The sequence below is a fragment of the Xyrauchen texanus genome, chromosome 23 (genome assembly GCF_025860055.1).
Source record: "Xyrauchen texanus isolate HMW12.3.18 chromosome 23, RBS_HiC_50CHRs, whole genome shotgun sequence".
NCBI lineage: Eukaryota > Metazoa > Chordata > Actinopteri > Cypriniformes > Catostomidae > Xyrauchen > Xyrauchen texanus.
Genome location: NC_068298.1, coordinates 18,612,075 through 18,635,261, shown reverse-complemented (window position 1 = coordinate 18,635,261; position 23,187 = coordinate 18,612,075). Strand labels below are relative to the sequence as shown.

Here is a 23,187-nt window from a genome sequence, read left to right as displayed (position 1 = left end):
TTTTAGACGGATCGGGTATCGGTCTGACGAGCCAGATCCAAATGTGTGTTAGTCATGTTCGTTACTGTAAAGCTTCAAAAAAGACATAACAGAACCATAAAAACACCATTAAAGCACTTCATATGACTCGTGCATTTTATTCAAAGCCACTTGAAGACGTGCGATAGCTCAGTGAATCACAAAAGGTTGTGTTTAATAAGTAAATATATAGTATGCGCAGCACCAGCGCATTAGTGAATGGTGCTGCTCTGCTGACACAACTCACGCACAGGCTGGTGATGCACTCGTGGCTATTTTTTGCCTTCACAGCGGTGCACAATATTTGAGCGCTACTCAAAAACAGCTTCTCAGATGTAGATGCTCAATAGTTTGGTTCACTTATAAAATGCATTTTACCAGAATTTGAATAAGTGAATTAAACTTCTGTGAACTTGCCTACAAACAGACACTTACTGAATTCCTGGAGAGTTTAGAATGCCGTGAGGGTTTAAAAAGTACACAATTTAAATATATTACAGGTTTTTATTTATTAAAAGTCAATAATAGTAATAACAATTTATTATTATTATTGTTATTATTGTTGTCATCATTAGTATTTGTTTACAATTTATAACAATAAACAGTTTCTTTTCTACTTAAGACTTGAAGACTGGAATTACTGTTAATTTGCTGCTACATTATCCAGTATACTAGTTAATAATAAGTAGTTAAAGGTTTGTGTTTCTTTACATTTTAAAGAGTACACCCAATTAATTCCACAATTAGTTCCACACAATAATGTAAAGATATTCTAAACTGATTACGCAAAAAAATAACACTGGTATCGGCTTGGGATCGGTATCGGCCAATACTGAGATTTCTGATATCGGAATAGGAAGAGAAAAAGTGGTATTGTGCATCCCTACTCAAAACTACATATTTCACCAGATGGCCATGAAGAGGAAGTAAAGAACAACAAAATGTCTCCCACATGTCCCACACTCATGGATGAATGCACCCAGCCACTTTAATTGCAAAGCACAACAATACAATAAATCAGCAGAGCTGGGCTAACATCGTCCCACTTACTCCACACGCCTGCTACCCTGTTCATGTTCTTCCCTTCGCTCAGTAAAAACACATGCAGGTAGGGCTGATGGTACAAACTATGGCATAATGCCTCAAATCCCTTTCCTAAAGTCAGAAAACACTCACCGATCTCCATCTCAATGAAATTGGCCTCCTCTGGCAGTGCCCGCGGCAGCACCCCTGGATCACTGAAGCTGGTTCTGAGCAGCATAGCCATTACAAAGAGGAAGAGCAACACTGCAAACACAGGGATGGCAGGAGATAGGTGCACTGCAAGATATGGGCACCTGTAAGGGACAAATGCAAAAACAACAGTTATAAAAGAATGGCATGGTGAACATGGAATTACCAGCACATAAAGTGAAACAGAAATAAACATCTAGTTTTAAAGTTAAATGTGTTATTTCCATTTCAAAACAGGCACTAAAGCGAATTGCAATCTCTTTATTTGAGCAGACCAATATGGCAACGTCAATCAATGGTGAGTTTGGGGCGGGACTATCTGTTTTTGAACCATTGTTGGCAGTGGCGTGTTTGGGAAACCTGTCTCGAAACAGTCAATGTGCCCCAATCATGAAACACTTCATAAAATATTTAACAATATTTGTAGGTGTAAATGATTTGTAAAACATTCTTGAATAAATTGTACCATTTAAAATGTAAAAATTTATATTTGCTAGTGGTGCAGACTTTACATAAATTACTGCTAGAGTAAACTAAGTCTTTTTGTCACTTCTCTAGAGTGCGTATGTTTTTTCATCCAAAACATTCAACAAATGAATTTCACTAAAGCAATGATGATCACATCAAAAATGTACATAAAAAAAAAAAAAAAAACAGTTGGAAGACCTTCTTTCTTCCATGCTCTACATTTTCTAAATCCAACATAAAACCATTACAATCTGTTTTTGGTAAAGCAGTAGTCAGGTATTTTTCCATCTCTGACACTGATCACAAATGGGGAGGCCACTGATGAAGAGGTTGTCTAATATTTGTCTGGCACAGAACTCCCCTAAAGACATTCTTTTCCCAACAACGAAGTAGTCAATGACAATGATTACTATGAACCAGTGCTGTCAAATAAAAAAATTTGAATATTAGTCGAATTTAAGTAAAAACGTTAAAAAATGTTAACACTTTGTCAGGAAAGGAGTTAAATTTGGAAATATGTGTCTTGAGATCCTTGCACTCTATTCCATTCTGTTGTGCTCAGTCTGTTTGAGCAGCCCCTAGGCTCATGGTCTGAACCACTTCACCACAGAGTACAACTGAATAGCCCTGCTATCTGGGAACATTTCTACCATACATACAACTGTAATTAATGAAAAACACTGTGGTATCGCAGTTATAATGAAGCTTGAGTCTGAGGTAGTATACTCTGCTGACTTTAATGTTCAAATTTAATTTGAATATAGATAATATTTAAGGTGAAAATTGAAATTTTCTTTCTCACCCCAGTTTACAAGCCCTACTATGAACTACTGTGATTTCTCCATTTCACCGGCAGACAGCCATATAGAGATGGTTTTGGTTGTTCCCCATTACTGCGGATGGCTTTGGTCCTGTAAAAATGCCTCCCTGTGCTCAAACTGCAGCAGATTGGCCGACTCCACAGGCCACTGCATTTAGCTATTAATAGGGTCGCCCTGGCTCTCCTTATCCACTCTCTCCTGCAATGTAGACCAGCTATACTAAGATAATGTATGGCTTTTACATCAATATAATGGTACAAACCTCATCACAGGACTGTGCATACAGACTCGGGAAAATTTGCAATGTTTAGCATTCAGTAAATGAAGCGGAGTCTTTACAATACTAACTACAATAAACTTCAGTGAGAGAAGATATGGCTAGCCCTAACAATACAAAAGCTAGCAGAAACATATTGCAAGTGTTTTATTTGTTACTTCCTTCTTAAAAATGGGGAATATTTCAGTGTAGTAAACAACAGTGTTCCACTTGAGCTCTTGTGGGGCAGCACGAGGTAGTTGCTAGCGTAACGGTTGATTGCTGGGGTGGTTGCTTACAAGCCCAAGTCAAAAGAGTGAACGAGAACAACAGGGTTTGTTAAAGCCTCAAACATCCCTGACGACACACTAGATATATGTAGGGTTTTTCTTCTTTCGGCTGCTCCTGACAGGTCACCACAACGGACCTTCCGTGATCCGTATATTTGACTTGGCACAGGTTTTACGATGGATGTTTTACACACACTATAAGGTGTCAAATTAATCTTTCAATGGTGCATACCAAAACACCTGTTTAACCAGTCCGCTTGTCTCCTCAGACTGGTGGGTGGGGCCGGTTTCCAAATCCTGTGGCAAATTTAGTGCTGTGATACTAGCACATAGGCAGTAATTAAAACTAGATTTTTACCATTTCTGATGAAAATTAAAAGTGCATGTCCGTGACAAACTCACCACCACTTTGCCAGGGCAAAGCTATGTGGTTGCTAAGGTCTTCAGTATATCCAGAATATTGCTCTGCGATTGTTAGGGTGTTCTGGGTAGTTGCATACTGGCCCAAGTATTATATTTTGGTCCCTAAACATGGCTTAGGTCCCTCCTTCAAATGTGAATCTAAGGTAACACACCAGGTTTATCATCTACTAGATGAAAATCGTATTACCAATCTTTTGGAAAAGTAATCGCACACCGCTCCTCAACAATCCAATTGATTCACCTACAGTACACAACACATGCAATGTAGGACAAGTTTACAGCTTTGTGAATGTTTGACTGCCTAACCCTAAGAATTAGCATTAATCACAGTCAAACTTGTCACAGCAAGCATCACTAATTAGCAACAGAAAGATCATTTCCAGTCAGACTACACTGTACTATGTCCAAAGTTCACTTGCACACATCACACTGGTGTATCAGCATACCTAAACCTTCAATACATTGGAATTCTACCTGTGACATGGGTCGGTTTAGTGTGATTTTTTCAGTTTTAAACTCAGGAATAAGAAAAAATAAAAAGGAGAAAAAACACTGAGCATATAGCTGGTCGATAAAACTTTCCAATCCTGTGTAGAATGCTGCAGGGTAATCCATATTTTATTGTGAAAGCACAGTGTAAGGGAAGAGCAGGGTGAAACAGAGGAGAGTGCTGTGTGTGTGTGTGTGTGTGTGTGTGTGTGTGTGTGTGTGTGTGTGTGTGTGTGTGTGTGTGTGTGTGTGTGTGTGTGTGTGTGTCATGTCTCTGCTGATGACATTAAGTGTCCTGGACGAGCTCCATCATTAGTTCCTATCACAGCTCTGAGCTTGCCAGACATTACCCAACATGCAGTGCAGGATATGACCTCTCTCCTCAATAGTCAATACCAGAGATAAGCAGCTTCAATATTAAAGCTGAAGTGTGTCATTTTTGTTTCCCAAACCCTCAGGCTGGTCGGGAAGCTCAAACACATTGAGCAATGTTTTGATAGTGCCACGGAGCTTAATTGTTTAAACTTTTCAGGGAAATCCATCCACAAAATAATTTGTTGTCAGTGTATATTAAGATGGGATTGGAGAAAATATTTTAACATGAAAAAATTACACACGTCACATCACCATTAAAGTGCAAATTCCTCATGTCTCTGACACACTGAGGTTATTTAAAGGAATAGTTCACCCAAAAATGAAAATTTGCTTGTAATTTACAGGCCATGCCAGAGTTTTTTCTTCATCAAAACAGAATTTAAGACTTTTAGGATTTCATTTCAGACCTCCTCCTATAAACAATGCAAGTGAATGTAATCATGTACTTATATACTTTTTAACTACAAATGTTAGCTTCCATACATCTCTGTGACACACACTCATGAGAGGGATGATGTAAGCTCGTTGGTAAGGTCACACGTCACGTGGAGGAGGCAGGAAGTGCATCATTGTTTACATGAGAAACTGGCACACACCACAGACCAAGCGCCGTTCACAAAGCAAAACAGTCCAAAACAATTTCAAAATAGTATAAAACAAAATAAAAAATAATTTCCAAACAATAATAAAAAAAAAGAAAACATTACTGCAGTAAATAGCCATCCTTTATTTTGGAGCAATGCCATTGCATTATCTACTTGTACTTCTTTAGCAGAAATATATAGGTTATATGACTATCAGGAATTCAAGCCACTCAAGTTGTTAGTAAAACCAAGTGCGAGAGCATTTACTGAGATTCATAGGATTTACAGTGTTTACACAGTGAGATCAATGGTACAGGTGATATCACACAGAAGAGAAGCTTCACAAACTTATTTATGCAGAAATCCTCAGGGGTAAAATGTTCAATCGCTCATGATCATGTATAGGCAATCGATGAAAAGATAATATTTTTCCCAGCGTGCATATTCTTTGGGGTTTCTGAAGGTTGAAGCATCCAGGATACACACACCAAATGACCATTTTGAACAATACACTTATACAAATCTACAGCAAAGACAATTAAACATTTGTACAGTGCTCCTTCTCTTGTAAACAATGATGCTCTTCCTGCCGCCGCCTCATCTACGTGACCTTACCAACGAGCTTATGTCATCCCTCTTGTGAGCGTGTGTCACAGAGATGTACGGAAGTGAACATTTGTAGTTATAAAGTATATATATTGCTTTGTTTCTAAAAATAATCAAACGTCAGAAGAAATTGATTTGTCAACTGGAGTCAAATACATTCACTGGCATTGTTTAAAGGAGGAGGCCTGAAATGAAATCCTAAAATCTTAAATGATTTTTTTATGAAGAAAGAAATACTGAGGATGAGTAAATTATCAGCAAATTAAAATGTTTGAGTGAACCATTCATTTAACCATGCTCTAATCCCCCCATAAAACCATGCAATAAGCACTGTATGTATTGTGCCTGAATATACATAGTCAACACGTTTACTGCTTAATAAAACTGAAGTGTTTCCATTTCAGCGGATGACTATGTAAATGTTTTGCAAAGACACTTTTTCATAATCTGCTAGATCAGGAAATTGAAACAAATGCTAGTAGTTCAAATCATGCACAAATTCCCTGCTGTTACTCTGTTCTTGCATCTCCACCCTTCGGTTTGCCTTTACAGATTCTACTTGGTGAATTATCGGCTTACACAGTTCCACAGTGTACAAGGTGAAAAGGAACGTTTTCCACAATTAAGACAACATAAAACACAACTGCAGAGTTTTATGACTTTGCTTGAAAAGAGCTTACAGTGTGTTTGTAAAATCAATAGAGTTGCTTCATTGGTCAGCCTGGTCTCTAGGTGGAGGTCAGTGAAGGACAGGGGAAAGGGAGGCCTGACAATCATCATTACTGATAGTGCTTTAAGCAAACATCCGCTACTGCACCGGAAAGAATAATGAGAGGGGAATAAAAAAACGGATGCTGACTGAAAATATATATAGATTGCATATTTGATGCACAACCTGGTCCAGTCTCAAACAAATCAAAGGACAAATATGACAACATACTTGAAGCATGTTTTTTGATCATGATCTGTGATGTTGAATACTGTGTTTATGTGCAATGACCTCTTACATTCATATGTATGCTGGCTACAATTTGGATATTCTCTACATTCCATACAATTTACAATTACACAGAAAAGGTACACGTTACAATTAATACTTTGTTCAGACAGAGAGCAAAAATCAGATTTTTGGGACTTTGACATATGTGACTAGTTGTTTGAAGTCTAAAATGCAAAACACAAAATAAAATGCGACCTTTACGAGCCAGATCTAATTAAACTGCATTTTGGTATGGTGAAATACGATTGGGGGAGGAAGGATTGTCCACAACGTGTATGTAATGTCATACACAAAGCAAGGTAGTGTCTTCATCTGTGTATTAATTCACAAATTTGCACGTGGCATTCAATATGTCACGACTGAGCAGAGGTAAGATTTCCAGTTTTTTAATCCTCTCTCCAGAGGATTAAAGACATCATCTCCAGACATCGTGCAAGTCATTACTATGGCAACCTATTAAACACTGGATATTGACTATACTGTCTGAACAAAAAGGAACAGATTTCATTATTTTACAGTACAGAATGTCAGTCCTAAAGATTGTATTTGAAAAACAAATGCAGTGTAAATAAAGCTATAGTGTCCCTCAATGACACACAATGGTAACTTCTGTTACTGTACTTAACAATGCAATACCTGACAATGTTACTGGACTAAACAATGCTTAATTTTACTCCACAGAATATGTGTACAAATGCATTGAATACAGAGTGAAAGTGTTTTTACTTTGTTTTTTCCCTAGTTATATTTCTATGGAAACAGATCAGTTCCAGAAAGTCTGCGTATGTACTTTTAAAGCAAAAAGTAGGTTAAACTGATAAGGAAATAAACTGGGGAAAAAACATTTAACATGCAAATAATCAGTTCATCTATTTCAGTTTTGCAATGCAAAATTAAATTTAAAAAAATATGATTTGCAATTGAACAAATAAACTGTAATTCGGATCTGATGCCAGTGGCTCTTCTCTATGTTGTGGGACTTTTAAGGGTGCTTAAAAGTACACTAAATGTATTTAGTGTAGTTGATCTAATAAAGCAGAATAGAGATTTTAGTTGTGTCACTCAGATAAAGCTGTTGTAATGTTCGACGGCATTGCAAGGCTAAAAAATTAATGCACAGCATCTGTTAATTCTTCATAAAGAGTTTGCTCATTTAAGTGAGTGATTCCCGAAGCAAATAAATTATGCAACACCACACACACAAAAAAATAATTTGCCAAAACTCCAGTTTTACACTCGCATAACAGAGGGACACAAAAAAAAAAAAGATAAACCACTCTCTCTTTTTGTCAAGACCTCTGCAGAAGGACAGCACCAGACGGTGGCCTTCTTGAGCTCACACAAGGCAAATGCTATGAGGTTCTTTCTTTCAGTCAATTCTAGTCAATTAGTTCTGTTGTGTCTCTATGACTTCAGTTGCACATGTTTCATACATGGCCACAGGATGAGGGACATTCCTCTGTCCACAAATGCATAGCAGAAATTGGAGATGGCCTGATGTTTACGATCATTTAACATATTCACGTACAACCAAAATTCCTGCAAACCGCTCTGAAATAAATCACGTGTCACAAAAAGGCTGACAGAATCTATTAGAGAGTGATTCATGACTGTTTTTGCACTGTTGATGACAATGCAAGCAGCATGAATCTGGCAATGAATATAGGTACGCTTTCATTTCTAACTCGCACCATCTCAGCTGTGCAGACATTAACGCAGCGTTGGACTTGCCAAAAACTGTGAATACAGCTTAAGTGTGCATGTAGAGTCTTTTACATAAGGTAAATATTGATTCACCAACCAGCTGACTACTTTTTAGGACTAGTCAACTAGCTCCTAATGTTAAAATATATTAATGCACAAATTACTCTTCCACATACACAGTAGTATCACAGCCAAAAACAGACAGACACATAAGGAGAGGAATAGGTGGGATGCAGGCCAGGGGAGGAGGGAGAAGGAAAGAGGAATAGATTCTCCCAAGCACCGTCACAGAGCAAAAGACAAAGGTTTTTAGAAAGAACAAAGTCTAGCTCTACTAATCAATCTTGTACTTGGTTGCTCTGTGGAGGGATGAACTGGCCTATAAAGGCCAATGAGGACATAGTAGTGCGAGCATGCAAAAAATCTCTTAGAATAATTCCTGCAAATTATTGGATAAGAAGCTGAGTGCCAGCAGTGAAACATGGAGAGTCGCTAAAAAGAATTAGCCTCTTTGGATTCATTTCCATCTAGACTGCTCATGGGCAGTAAGGTCAGTAATTTTTAGAACAGATACAAGTGCCAAAGACACTGCCTTTCTCTTTTGCAATGTCATACTCTGCATTACATAGAAGGTTCAGTGCACATCCATTTAGACTTTAAATGTATACTAGCTAGAGCCTAGTAAAAAATAATGAGTTCCTATTTTATATGATCCCACATACCACAAATGTATCGCGCTGATTACACTCAAAAGCTACTATTTGACAAAAAAGCATTCCTGCATTTTCCACAAAGTGTTTCAAATAAAGGTATTCGTGGCATTCATGTCAGTTTCGGTTTCAGTACAAACAAAAGATTACACATTCTAGAGCTGGTTGAAGAAAATGCTTCACAAACAAAGAAAAACTGGAACGGTAGGAGCGCTTTTCAATGGGGGAAAAAATCCACTTCCTCAATTAGCTGGTCATCACCCAGTAACACACAGTTTGCAATCATGCTTTTGCACTTAGCTTAGTCTCTATGCTAATATAACTGCCCCATGAGGAGTAATTATGGTTATCAGCAATATGAACATGGTGTGCTGTAAACTAAGATTCACATGACTGTGTGGCACTGGCAGCCAAATATTTGGAATAATGTACAGATTTTGTTGTTTCGGAAGGAAATTGGTACTTTAATTCACCAAAGTGGCATTCAACTGATCACAAAGTATAGTCAGGACATTATTAATGTAAAAAACAGCACCATCACTATTTAAAAAAGTTATTTTTTATCAAATCTAGACAGGCCCCATTTCCAGCAGCAATCACTCCAACAACCTTATCCTTGAGTAATTATGCTAAATTGCTAATTTGTTACTAGAAAATTACTTGCCATTAAATCAAACACAGTTGAAAGCTATTTGGTTCATTAAATGAAGCTTAACATTGTGTTTGTTTTTGAATTGCCACAGTGTGCAATAGACTAGCATGTTTTAAGGTCAATATATGAGGTAAAAAAAAAAAAAATGCCAAAAAAGAAACAGCTTTCTCTAGAAACTCGTCAGTCAATAATTGTTTTGAGGAATGAAGGCTATTCAATGCTTTATATTGCCAAAACAGAATATTTCATCCAAAAGTGTACACTACAATCTTCAAAGACAAAGGACAACTGGCTCTAACAAGGACAGAAAGAGATGTGGAAGGCCAGATGTACAACTAAACAAGAGGATAAGTACATCAGAGTCTCTAGTTTGAGAATATATGAATTCTACCAACTCAACACCAGTTTCACGTACAACAGTAAAGAGAAGACTCAGGGGTTCAGGCTTTATGGGAAGAATTGCAAAGAAAAAGCCACTTTTGAAACAGAAAACAAACAGAAAAGGTTAGAGTGGGCAAAGAAACAGACATTGGACAACAGATAATTGGAAAAGAATGTTATGGATCTTTAACCTCATTGAGCTTTTGTGGAATCAGCTAGAATGTAAGGTGCATGAGAAATGCCCGACAAGACAGTCACATCTATGGCAAGTGCTACAGGAAGTGTGGGGTGAAATGTCACTTGAGTATCTGGACAAACTGACAGCTAGCATGCCAAGGATCTGCAAAGCTGTCATTGCTGCATGTGGAGGATCTTTTTATGAGAACACTTTGAAGTAGTTTAAGAAGTTCTGGGGGAAAAAAAATCAAATTGTAATGTGATTTTTCACATTATTAATGTCCTGACTACATTGTGAACAGTTGAATGCCACTTTGGCGAATAAAAGTACCAATTTCTTTCCTTAAGAGCTAAATCTGTACATTATTCCAAACTTTTGGCAAACAGTGTATATCAGTCTGATCACTGGCAAGGGGCAGGCCAACCATTTCCTGTGCGCTGATGAACAGGCCAAATGGAGGATCCAAGATATGGGCAGGGCAGGGCACAGCACTCAAGTCTCAGGAAACAGACCACGTGCATCACTGTCCACAAATGGGAGCTCATATCCACCCAAGAGAGCTCACATCCAATGCAGAAGCACAGCCAGGATGTGTTTTATCAACATGGACACCAAGCCACTTCCAAATAAATTTGAATTTCAATTATTTAGCAAAAATGTGTGTCATAAACATAAATGCATAAAACATAAATGCACAATGGTCTTATTTGTTTCTTTTCTATTGATGTCATCAGGAGAGGAAATTTGTAATTTTAAAAAGACCTTTCAATAGCAGATCTACATTCTACAAGGTAAGTTATTTTGAGCATTATGTTATAGCTTGACATCCAGAGGTTAAACACATTAAAGGAATATTTGTGGGTTTAATACAAGTTAAGATCAATCAACAGCATTTGTAGATGTTGACTACCACAAAAATCAATTTCGACTTGTCCCTCCTTTCAAAAAAAAAAAAAGCACAGATCTGGGTTACAGTGAGGCACAAAGAATGGAAGTGAATGGGGTCAATCTGTAAATGTTTAATACTAAATAAATGTTCAAATATAGCCACAACACGTAAACAAGATGCATGTTAACATGATTTAAGTGCGCTAAAATTGCTTACTAACCTTTCTGTGTAAAGATGTAAAATTGCATATTTGCCATAACAACCTAATGCCTTAAAAACTATATCTATGTATATCTATGAGTTTAAACACCATTATTCAGCTCAAATATTACACAAGTTTCAACAGAATAATTAATGCAAGTGCTTTTATACGATTTTAAGCTTCACGTTTCTGTGTTTAAACCCTCCAAAAATTGGCCCCATTCTCTTCCATTGTAAGTGCCTCACTGTAACCTTTTGGCTTTTTAAAAAGAAAAACGAATCGAAAACAATTGTTATGGTAATCAACATTATGCCAAAAATGCTGTCGATTAAGCTGAACTTGTATTGAATATCCCTTTAAATCCTCTTCATATACTTCATGTAACTGGAGGTCACACACACACACACACACACACACACAACCAAGCATATGTTTCTGAAGCAAAAATGTGCCACCCGTATTGCATAGAAATACTGGCTTCTCTGGAGCTTGACTGTTGAAGTAAAGTGAAGGCTATTGTTTTTTAAAATCAATTGGCCCAAGAATACAGTTGTCATATCCGAGTAATGGCCTATATAACTTCCAAACAATAAAAGCTGACGGTCCTACATTTGATACACATTTTCGATTGGTGTTTGCTGGCAGGTGGCACTAAAATGGGCAAAATCGTCATTTTGTGTTAAAGGAATGTATAATTTTTACAATGGCATTAAACAAACGCCATTGGCACTTGCCACCAGCTAAAGCGCTCCTGTTATAATCAACTGCTTGCTTGATTATATGGTTATAATGGAAGCGTTCTAGTTGTGTCGCGTCGCTGATGGCTAATAACCACCACAGACTTAAATGAACTTACTCAAAGCCGAAGAACAGAGAGCAGGTCCCAATGATGAGAAACAACGTCAGGTAAAATACTCCTTTCTGTCGAGCCATCATAACACGTCCATCGCAGCAGAATGTGTTTTTCCCAGGTAATTTCTCCCATTTTCGAGCTGCCTTCCGTGTTATCATGACCGCCGACATGGTAGCAAATAAACTGATCTTTTGCCGATGTAACCTGAAATAAATGAATCGCAACCGCGTCCGCTAAATTATTAACTTGGGCGGAGGAAATACTAAAGACAAACGAGAACGATGATCAGGAATACGGTTCAAAGGGCTTCTGTATAATCTTCCTTCAGGTGCGAGATGTTTGTAGGTTTCTCCCCGTGTGTTGTCATGAATCATCAGTGTTCAAGTCATCAGTCCGTCACTCTACATATCTGCTCTCCTGGGCTCAAAATCCATACAAAATTAAATCTCATCCACATGCGAACATGTCCCATAATGACATTAGAAAACATACACTTTAAATCAGTTAAAAAGTGTTTAAGTTTAGATTCAAATTTAGATCAAATAACGTGTGAATGTTGATTGCACATCTGGAGATTAGACCTTGACCGACTGTCATTCAAGTCGCTGGTTAAAAAAAAAGTGTCTATCCCGACAGGCTTGTACGATCCATTTTCTCTTAAAAAGATTAATAACTAAATTAAGGAAGCCCTGTGGCGATTATACAGAAAGTATTTGTGTAAGTCAGAGTATAATCTTTCCTCCAATTTCTCCCTCGTAAGATGCGCGAGCAGGGCTGGATTCTCTCCGGGAGCAGGAAACACGCCTAGATTGAAATGTCTCTTCTTAAAGGGCCAGTACCTCACTGTACAGGGAACAAAGGAATTTTGCAAGCTGTCCTCATAATATCCAAACCATCATTAAGCCAGTCATACAAAAATTACTTTTGACCACATTAATTGAACGTGATATTTTAGCACGTGCCACACCTTAAGATATCCCAAATAAAAGGCCCGTGTTAAAAAAAAATAATAATAATTTTGATACAGAATTCCTCCTGTCATTTAATCTAGGATGCCCGTATTTATTATTTATTTATTTTTTATTTCATTTGTCAAGAGATTTAAAAAAAGATACAGGATAGTATCTTTATCTTTATCTAATCAGGGTTAGGAGGGTTACTTTTGAAATGTATACCACTACAGATTACAGAATACATGCTGTAAAATGTCATTTGTAATGACATTAGATTACTCAAAGTCAATAACGTATTCTAAATACTTTGGCTTACTTCTTCAGCACTGGTAGTTTTTAAATATCTTATGCAGTGTTTTTTCTAAAACAAGATCAATCAAATTGATCTTGTTTTAAGGATTTTTAGATATATTGACAGGGAAACAACGCAAAAATTATTATCAAGAATACGATTTTTAAGACTACAGGTCAAAATTTATGAAACACTTACTCATTCTTTATTATAATTTGTTTTTCTCACAGATTAGAATAATAGTGAAGTCATCAAAACTATGGAATAACATAAATGGAACTATGGGAATTATGTTGTGACTAAACAATATTCAAAATAAATAAAAACTGTGTTGTATTTTAGTATCTTCAAAGTAGTCAAAGTTTGCCTAGAATTTGCACACATGTACTCTTGACATTTTCTTAACCAACTTCTTGAGGTATCACCCTGGGATTCTTTTTAAACAGTATTGAAGGAGTTCCCATGTTGGGCACTTATTGGCTGATTTTCTTTATTATTTGGTCCAAGTCATCAATTTCAAAATATTTTTTATTATTACATTTTCGTTATATGGTGGCACAGTTATATTTTTGTGTAAAAACTAATTAAAAAAATTTAAACATACGCTTTCAGATCAAAAGATTTTTAAGATAATGAGAAACATTTCAGTCAAGTATTTCAAAAGTTTGACCGGTAGTTTATACAGCTGTAGACATTTTGGAATTTGGAGACTGAATAATGAATATAACCCAAAGTTACCAGTAGGCGGCAGTAATGTGCTTTAATGAGATTTATTTTTATTTATTTATTATTAATATTAAGAACATACAAAACCAATGTGAGGGGTAAGCACAGTTGAGATGTTACAAAATTAGGAAAATATCGTAAAAAATGACATAGTGAGGCAGTTTTGAGGGCTTTGGAGTTGCTGGAGGCAATGAGACTGTCCAGGTAGGATTTAAGATCCTTACAAAAAAACGAAAAAGTAAGGCTTAACACTGAAATTTATATTTGGGTAAGAAACATTTTGCCAGAAAAATAAATCCAAAAATATTGGTCCTTTACTCTTTTATCTAAGTTGTGATGACCAAATAAAACAAACAAACTTTGTCTAACAAAGAAAAACTATATAAAATATATGTACGAAGATAAAAATCCTTCCAGAAGAATATGTGCATTCCCAGAAGAGATGAGAAATAGATTAATCTTCAGCACCACAAAAGAAACCTAAAGAGTCAATATCTGGAAACATCTTTTTTTAAGTAGAGCTTAAAAGGATAGCAAAGATGAAATAATTTATAAGTTACATCCTTAAGTATTTGGATGAGAAGTCCACACTTTCTTCTACGGAATGTTGACAAACGGGCCATTCCAGTAGGACACAATGTATGGGAGAGAATCTCATTCTGAAATAGTTGTCTAATACTTCTGTTCCAACCAGAAAAGTTAGATAAGAAACAGATATTTCCAATAGTATCAAAAGGAAGAGCTACTGACAAACAAACAAAAAACAACAATAAAAAACAAAACTGGGATCTAGCTGAGTAAAGTAACGGTGAGGGCTAAAATTATGTTTATAAATCAGGTTCCAGGCCAAAAGCACATTTGAGAGTTTAAGGGGAAATATAGTGATGTTGTAGTTACATAACAATAAGAAAGGGAGACCTCCCACCTTAGAGAAAACAAGATTAGGAAGAATATTCCAAAATGATTTGGGGTTTGTTAAATACTGTTTTAACCAATTTACCTTGAAAGTATTATTTCAGGAAGCAAAATCTAAAAAATTTAGACCACCACATTCATATTTATTTATAACCAGACTTTTTGACATAGTGCCTCTTATACTTCCATAAAAAGTCAAATAGCATTCTGTCAATGTCTGTGGGGTATGTCATTCTTGAGGTACCCACAGCTTTAGCAAGGACGGTTCGTCCTATCAGAGATAAATCTCTGTGTAACCACAAATTGCCTCTTAGCTTTTTCAATAACTGGCACAAAGTTCAATCTGCATTTGACTTTCTCTTCCTTTTATATGGATACACCTAGATTGGTCACCTCTGCATTAACTGGAATACCGTAAAGAGAGAGAGGATTTAATTATATTTATCTATCTGCAGAGCCACATGTCACAGCCGTTTCAGGACAGCAGTCTCAGAACGGAGGTTAGGGCAAAGATAATGGAGAGATGCTTAAGCCACCTGTTTTGAAGCGTAATTTCTTATATTTCTTTGCTTAATTACATGTCAAACATGCTGTTTTCACATCGATTTCCATTTGATGACAAACATTTAATGGTAACACTTTTCAACAAGGTTCCATTTGTTACCATTTTTTAATGTAGTAAGTATCATGAACAAACAATTAACTATATTTTTAACCATTAGTCTATTAATTAATCTTGGTAATTTTAATGGATAAACACACAATTGTTCTTTGTTAATTCATAGTACATGAACAAATATTAACATACACTCACCTAAAGGATTATTAGGAACACCATACTAATACTGTGTTTGACCCCCTTTCGCCTTCAGAACTGCCTTAATTCTACGTGGCATTGATTCAACAAGGTGCTGAAAGCATTCTTTAGAAATGTTGGCCCATATTGATAGGATAGCATCTTGCAGTTGATGGAGATTTGTGGGATGCACATCCAGGGCACGAAGCTCCCGTTCCACCACATCCCAAAGATGCTCTATTGGGTTGAGATCTGGTGACTGTGGGGGCCATTTTAGTACAGTGAACTCATTTGTCATGTTCAAGAAACCAATTTGAAATGATTCGAGCTTTGTGACATGGTGCATTATCCTGCTGGAAGTAGCCATCAGAGGATGGGTACATGGTGGCCATAAAGGGATGGACATGGTCAGAAACAATGCTCAGGTAGGCCGTGGCATTTAAACGATGTCCAATTGGCACTAAGGGGCCTAAAGTGTGCCAAGAAAACATCCCCCACACCATTACACCACCACCACCAGCCTGCACAGTGGTAACAAGGCATTATGGATCCATGTTCTCATTCGGTTTACGCCAAATTCTGACTCTACCATCTGAATGTCTCAACAGAAATCGAGACTCATCAGACCAGGCAACATTTTTCCAGTCTTCAACTGTCCAATTTTGGTGAGCTCTTGCAAATTGTAGCCTCTTTTTCCTATTTGTAGTGGAGATGAGTGGTACCCGGTGGGGTCTTCTGCTGTTGTAGCCCATCCGCCTCAAGGTTGTGCGTGTTGTGGCTTCACAAATGCTTTGCTGCATACCTCGGTTGTAACAAGTGGTTATTTCAGGCAAAGTTGCTCTTCTATCAGCTTGAATCAGTCGGCCCATTCTCCTCTGACCTCTAGCATCAACATGGAATTTTCACCCACAGGACTGCCGCATACTGGATGTTTTTCCCTTTTCACACCATTCTTTGTAAACCCTAGAAATGGTTGTGCGTGAAAATCCCAGTAACTGAGCAGATTGTGAAATACTCAGACCGGCCCGTCTGGCACCAACAACCATGCCACGCTCAAAATTGCTTAAATCACCTTTCTTTCCCATTCTGACATTCAGTTTGGAGTTCAGGAGATTGTCTTGACCAGGACCACACCCCTAAATGCATTGAAGCAACTGCCATGTGATTGGTTGATTAGATAATTGCATTAATGAGAAATTAAACAGGTGTTCCTAATAATCCTTTAGGTGAGTGTATATTAGTAAATGTAAATATTAATATTAAACAAGATTTATATATGCAAAAAATGTATTTCTCATTGTTATTCATGTTAACAAATTTAGTAAACTAATGTTGACAAATATAACCTTATTTTAAAGTGTTTTTACTATTTCATATAAGAAAATATGATTTTCTTCATGCTCATGATGTTTCAAATACATAAGAAAGGAACAAAGCATGGGCATTTAATGTCATATGTATTCAATAATTTCAAATTAAAGATTGAACAATTAGAAAATAAATAATATATGTTCATATTGATCAAATATAACTTAATAATTTAATAACTTAAACAGCAACATTTGAACAGAAACACAAACTTTATACAACAAATAGACGACTTAAAACACATCAAAAGAACAACTGACTCTTGGGCCCATCTTAATCATGTAAATCCAGGAAACAAATCTCCATGTCATCCCTAAAAGAAAATTAAATGTGAAGGTCTCTCTGGAAAGTTCTGGTTCTTCAAAAAGATTGCGGATGGCCCATTTCTTGTCCACTTCTTCCAACTGTAGGAAACGAGGCTCATCACCTGTGCCCCTGAAGTGCTGTTTATTCCCATGCAACCATTTCACAACTGTTTTGTTTTGTTATATATATATATATATATATATACATATATATACATACACACACACATACATAACTATACAGGTGAAACTCGAAAAATTAGAATATCGTGCAAAAGTTCTTTAATTTCAGTAATTCAACTTAAAAGGTGAAACTAATATATTATATAGACTCATTACAAGCAAAGTAAGATATTTCAAGCCTTTATTTGATATAATTTTGATGATTATGGCTTACAGCTTATGAAAACTCCAAATTCAGAATCTCAGAAAATTAGAATATTACATGAAATCAATAAAAAAAGGATTTTAAATACAGAAATGTCGGCCCTCTGAAAAGTATAATCATGCATATGTACTCAGTACTTGGTTTGGGCCCCTTTTGCATTAATTACTGCCTCAATGCGGCGTGGCATGGATGCTATCAGCCTGTGGCACTGCTGAGGTGTTATGGAAGACCAAGATGCTTCAATAGCGGCCTTCAGCTTTTCTGCATTGTTTGGTCTCATGTCTCTCATCTTTCTCTTGGCAATGCCCCATAGATTCTCTGTGGGGTTCAGGTCAGGCGAGTTTGCTGGCCAATCAAGCACAGTAATACCATGGTCATTGAACCAGGTTTTGGTACTTTTGGCAGTGTGGGCAGGTGCCAAGTCCTGCTGGAAAATGAAGTCAGCATCTCCATAAAGCTTGTCTGCTGAAGGAAGCATGAAGTGCTCTAAAATGTCCCGGTAGACGGCTGCGTTGACTCTGGACTTAATAAAGCACAGTGGACCAACACCAGCCGATGACATGGCTCCCCAAACCAACACAGACTGTGGAAACTTCACACTGGACTTCAAGCATCTTGGATTGTGTGCCTCTCCATTCTTCCTCCAGACTCTGGGACCTTGGTTTCCAAATGAGATGCAAAATTTGCTCTCATCAGAAAAGAGGACTTTGGACCACTGAGCAACAGACCAGTTCTTTTTTTCTTTAGCCCAGGTAAGACGTTTGACATTTGAAGCCCATGTCCAGGACCCGTCTGTGTGTGGTGGCTCTTGATGCAGTAACTCCAGCCTCAGTCCACTCCTTGTGAAGCTCCCCACACATTTGAATGGCCTTTTCCTGACAATCCTCTCCAGGCTACGGTCATCCCTGCTGTTTGTGCACCTTTTTCTTCCACACTTTTCCCTTCCACTTAACTTTCTATTAATGTGCTTTGATACAGCACTTTGAGAACATTCAACTTCTTTTGCAATTACCTTTTGAGGCTTTCCCTCCTTGTGGAGGGTGTCAATGATGGTTTTCTGCACAACTGTCAGGTCAGCAGTCTTCCCCATGATTGTGAATTCAACTGAACCAGACTGAGAGACCATTTAAAGGCTCAGGAACCCTTTGCAGGTGTTTAGCTGATTAAAGTGTGACACTTTGAGCCTACAATACTGAACCTTTTCACAATATTCTAATTTTCTGAGATTCTGAATTTGGGGTTTTCATAAGCTGTAAGCCATAATCATCAAAATTATATCAAATAAAGGCTTGAAATATCTTACTTTGCTTGTAATGAGTCTATATAATATATTAGTTTCACCTTTTAAGTTGAATTACTGAAATTAATGAACTTTTGCACGATATTCTAATTTTTCGAGTTTCACCTGTATGTGTATGTCTATATTTGACACATATTGTAACTCATTGCTGCTGGGAGTGCCTTGTTCTCCTCTTGGAAGTGACTCCTGAACAAATGCTGATTGGTTGATTTACAATTGTTGTTCAGGGTGGCTAGTGTGGTCTGAAGGGAAATTATGGAGATACCTTTCAGAGATAATTCCAAAGTTCACCAAAATAATTTGAGCCAACCATTTCCTTATAAAGGGATGGTCACACATGAAGACAGAAAAAAAAGACCATTTTAAATATCAACTGCAACAGCAGCATGAATTACAATTTAATTTCTTTAAGTGGTAATAAATTACTTACAGAGGTAAAAACAAAGGGTGGACCCAAGACACTGTGCGGAGCATACTGAAAAACAACAAAAACAATTTCAAGAACCATTCAAATTGCATAATAGTACTATGCAAATATGTGTTTACAGTATCATATATGCCAGATTCAGCATGACCCATGCTATACCAGTTGAGCTACAGAGCTCCTGCATTTCAACAAGTAGATATAGTACAAGGTTGATAGTAACAACGTTTTGGTTTCCTAGGAAATGCATAAACTTTTAAGTCAATAGACTGAATGCACTGTAAGATGTTTTCAATAAAAGCATCTGCCAATTTAATACATTTTAAAGCATGTGTGTATATAAAGTATTCCTCACCATCAACATGAATACCCCACAGTCTGACTACTGGTGTGGTCACTGTTGCACTTGTGGTTGATGTGTGTCTACCATTGGCTTGGACACTGATGGTTGATGGTGTGTCTCTGACCATTGGCTTGGTCACTGTTGCACTGGTGGTTGGTGGCATTTTGGCTGACGTTGGATTCTGTTTATGTTTACAAACATGTGAATTATTTTCAAAATCATCTCTGCAGTTGCTCAGTACAGACAGTGAAAATGGAGTGATGTGCTACAGCCCAAGCCAAAGTAAATATAAATATTTGTGCTACATATATTGACAAACAACCCAAGGTGTTTATATCTCCATGGACAACTGCCATGTTGGGAGTGGCTTTGAAGATGCAATTTTAATTTTCCCAGTCTTGTCGGCTTAAACACACATATATGCAAAAAGGTCAGTGAAAATCGCTGCAACAGAGGGAATGTTTGATATCTCCCAATCGTAATATGTCTCTTCAAGGGGAAAAAAAATGCACCACACGTATAGGTCCATTTCGGGAACTTTGGCAAATGCTCAAAATTCTTACAGTTCTCAAGAGTATTTAAAAGGCTACCATAAATTCCCAAATCATAGGCCTAAATAAAACAAATTGGCACAACCCATTTCTATTTAGAAATATATTAAAAAATATATATATATAAAATATTTGATTTATTAAAGCATGTCAAAAAATTCAATCTTCAATACGAATAACAAGAAACACGAGTAGTAAGCAGATAAAAACTAAGTATCAATACATAGATTCATTGTTCACCAAATAATGACAGATTTATTAAAGGTGCCATATGTAACATTTTTCATGTAATATTCGCCTTTTTTTTGCCAAAGTATGAACGGCTTGTAATGCAACTTAAAAAATGTGCCCTTCTCGGACTTCCTAGATTGCCTATTATATCCTGTAGACTGATTTTCATGCGAAGGGAGTGGGTTGCTTTTGCCGGGAAAATCCAATGTATGTAATGTTTATGCGCACTCCTGGGATCCTTGACTCAGTGCTTCTCTTCCGCTATTCAACAGCGTCAACAGACAGTCTGCTAACACTAGGTAACATTACATTAGAGATGGAATCAGTATACGTCATCCCAGTACAATATCACTCAACATAAACTCAGATATAGCTATAATATATATATATATATATATATATATATATATATATATATATATATTTATTTATCTACTGAACCCAGATTGGCTAAACGGGAACGAGATTGCGGTCGAGTGAAAACTAGAGTGAACATCGGCAGAGCATTTGATTCCTGGAAGGAACTGTTCGGTTTTGGGGATCAAAACTGAACCCGAATTGGCGTTCTTCTTATTGGACAGTTAAGTTTACATAACTGCAAAGCATGTGAAATATAGTGCCTTAAGGATTGATCTGTGTAATTTTAGCTAACTTGATCTTGGCTGCAAACGCTCACTAATTACAAGCTATCTTGCTTCGTAACTTTAAAATAATTTCAACGATCTTCTCTTTATACTAAAAGTCAGGTTAATGTCAATGTTAATCTGTAATTATTCAGCAAGGTAAACTACAATAATACATTAAATGAATGCAAGACAATGTTCAAGATAATGCAAAACGCTCCATTCATTAGTGTACTGTAACTTGGTTATACAGAAAATATAGGCATTCTTTTATTATAAAACAATAGCACATCGATATTAAATAGTGTCAACATATTTATAAAGTATAGTCTATTTTATAAACAGCTACAATCATCATCCACCAAATTTAGCTAACGGTTATTGATAAAGTTGGCTAGCTAGCTCACACCGACATAGGCAGTCAATGTGAATGCAGTCAATGTGTCATGCAAAGAAAAGTGATTACTTCAAACTACAGTCTTGCACAATCAGACCTATATTCACACTTTGTTTTAGCCCTGTTCCAGCACAGGAGAGTCAAATATAATATGCAGTCTCAAAGTTTGTAGTAAAGCAATTATAACTGTGTAATTTTAATTATGCTACCACATCTATCAGCATGATGTTCAGCCTCTTTGTAGTTTACATCATTGTTTTGGTCCATGCTCACTCGCTATGGAGTGTGTGCACGAGCAACAGGCTGCAGCTCACTTAACGGCCACAGGTGCCATAAATAACAAGGGTTTCTGAATCTTACATACTGCACCTTTAAGATATTACAAAGACAACAACTTTTTTATTAAATTTTTTTTTATTGAAAATATCAAAATTTATAAACAAACATGGCTGCATAAAATCAGTTTCTTCAAAACAGGATACAGAGAAATATAGCCAGAGGGAGCAGCTCTTAATACAAACATAGGAAATATATATGTAGTCTTAGTAACAAAAATAAGGATGATTTATAAAAGGAAAGAGAAACATTCAAATAAATAAAATCAAATAAATAAACGGTAGGAAATTATAACATAAGGGGATACTTCAGTCTTTGTTCAGCTATTTACCTCAGTTGGGAAGTGTTTTAGGGTATCATGTATTTTTTGTGCTTTAGGACCTTTCAGAGTTTTTAAGGATTTCATATACAATTAAAATTTATTTTTAAAAAAACGACGATGATTTCACAATTCTACATTTGTGAATGAAAAATGTAGCTAGACATACAATTGTATTACTACAGAGCTCATCACCCTTGCTTTGCAATATCAATCCAAATGTTGTGTCGTCTCTGGAGATAGAGGTTGGGAATGAAGACATCTGTTGCTTAACCCATTTATACTCACACCAAAATGTCTGTATCACATTACATGAGAAAAATACATGGTCCGTAGTTTCGACATCATTTCCACAGAATGTACATGTGTTAACATCTATACCAAAGTGAAGTCTAAGTAATTCTTTAGAAGGTAAATGTTGTTCATTACTTTGAAGTGTGTTTCTTTCACAAAGACAACAACTCACCGTGTTCTCCGCCATGATTGTTGTGTTGTCATTAGCTCCGCTAAGTCAGTCCTGAGACTTCTGGTCTGGCGTTGCTGTGATGTATGGCTCTGCAGATGGATATTATTGGCTTCAATAGTAAAACAATAATGTAAAAAAAAAAATTACGTCAGACCGTAGTTTAATTTATTTTGTTAAAGTACATATTTGAAAATTAAAAAACACACTTGCGTTCACTTCCGTGAATCATATCCGCCTTTGCTAACCCTAGGAAGAGGACGCTTGTAGTTTTTAGCGCAGTGTGCAGCTTTGTGATGCAACATCATATGAACTACAATTCCCG

The 23,187-nt window shown here is 36.7% G+C and overlaps 1 protein-coding gene across 1 annotated transcript in view; it reads right to left on the bottom strand.

Moving 5' to 3' along the window:
• LOC127663395 (palmitoyltransferase ZDHHC9-like) overlaps nt 1-12,911 on the bottom strand; it is a 28,388-nt gene extending 15,477 nt beyond the window's left edge. Inside the window, exons 1-2 of the mRNA XM_052154965.1 lie at nt 12,136-12,911; nt 1,195-1,355 (exon numbers count right to left, since the gene is read on the bottom strand). Coding sequence (XP_052010925.1) covers nt 1,195-1,355; nt 12,136-12,302 — 328 coding nt within the window. The 5' untranslated portion in view covers nt 12,303-12,911. The remainder of the gene's footprint in view (nt 1-1,194; nt 1,356-12,135) is intronic.
• Between the last annotated feature and the right edge of the window lie 10,276 nt (nt 12,912-23,187).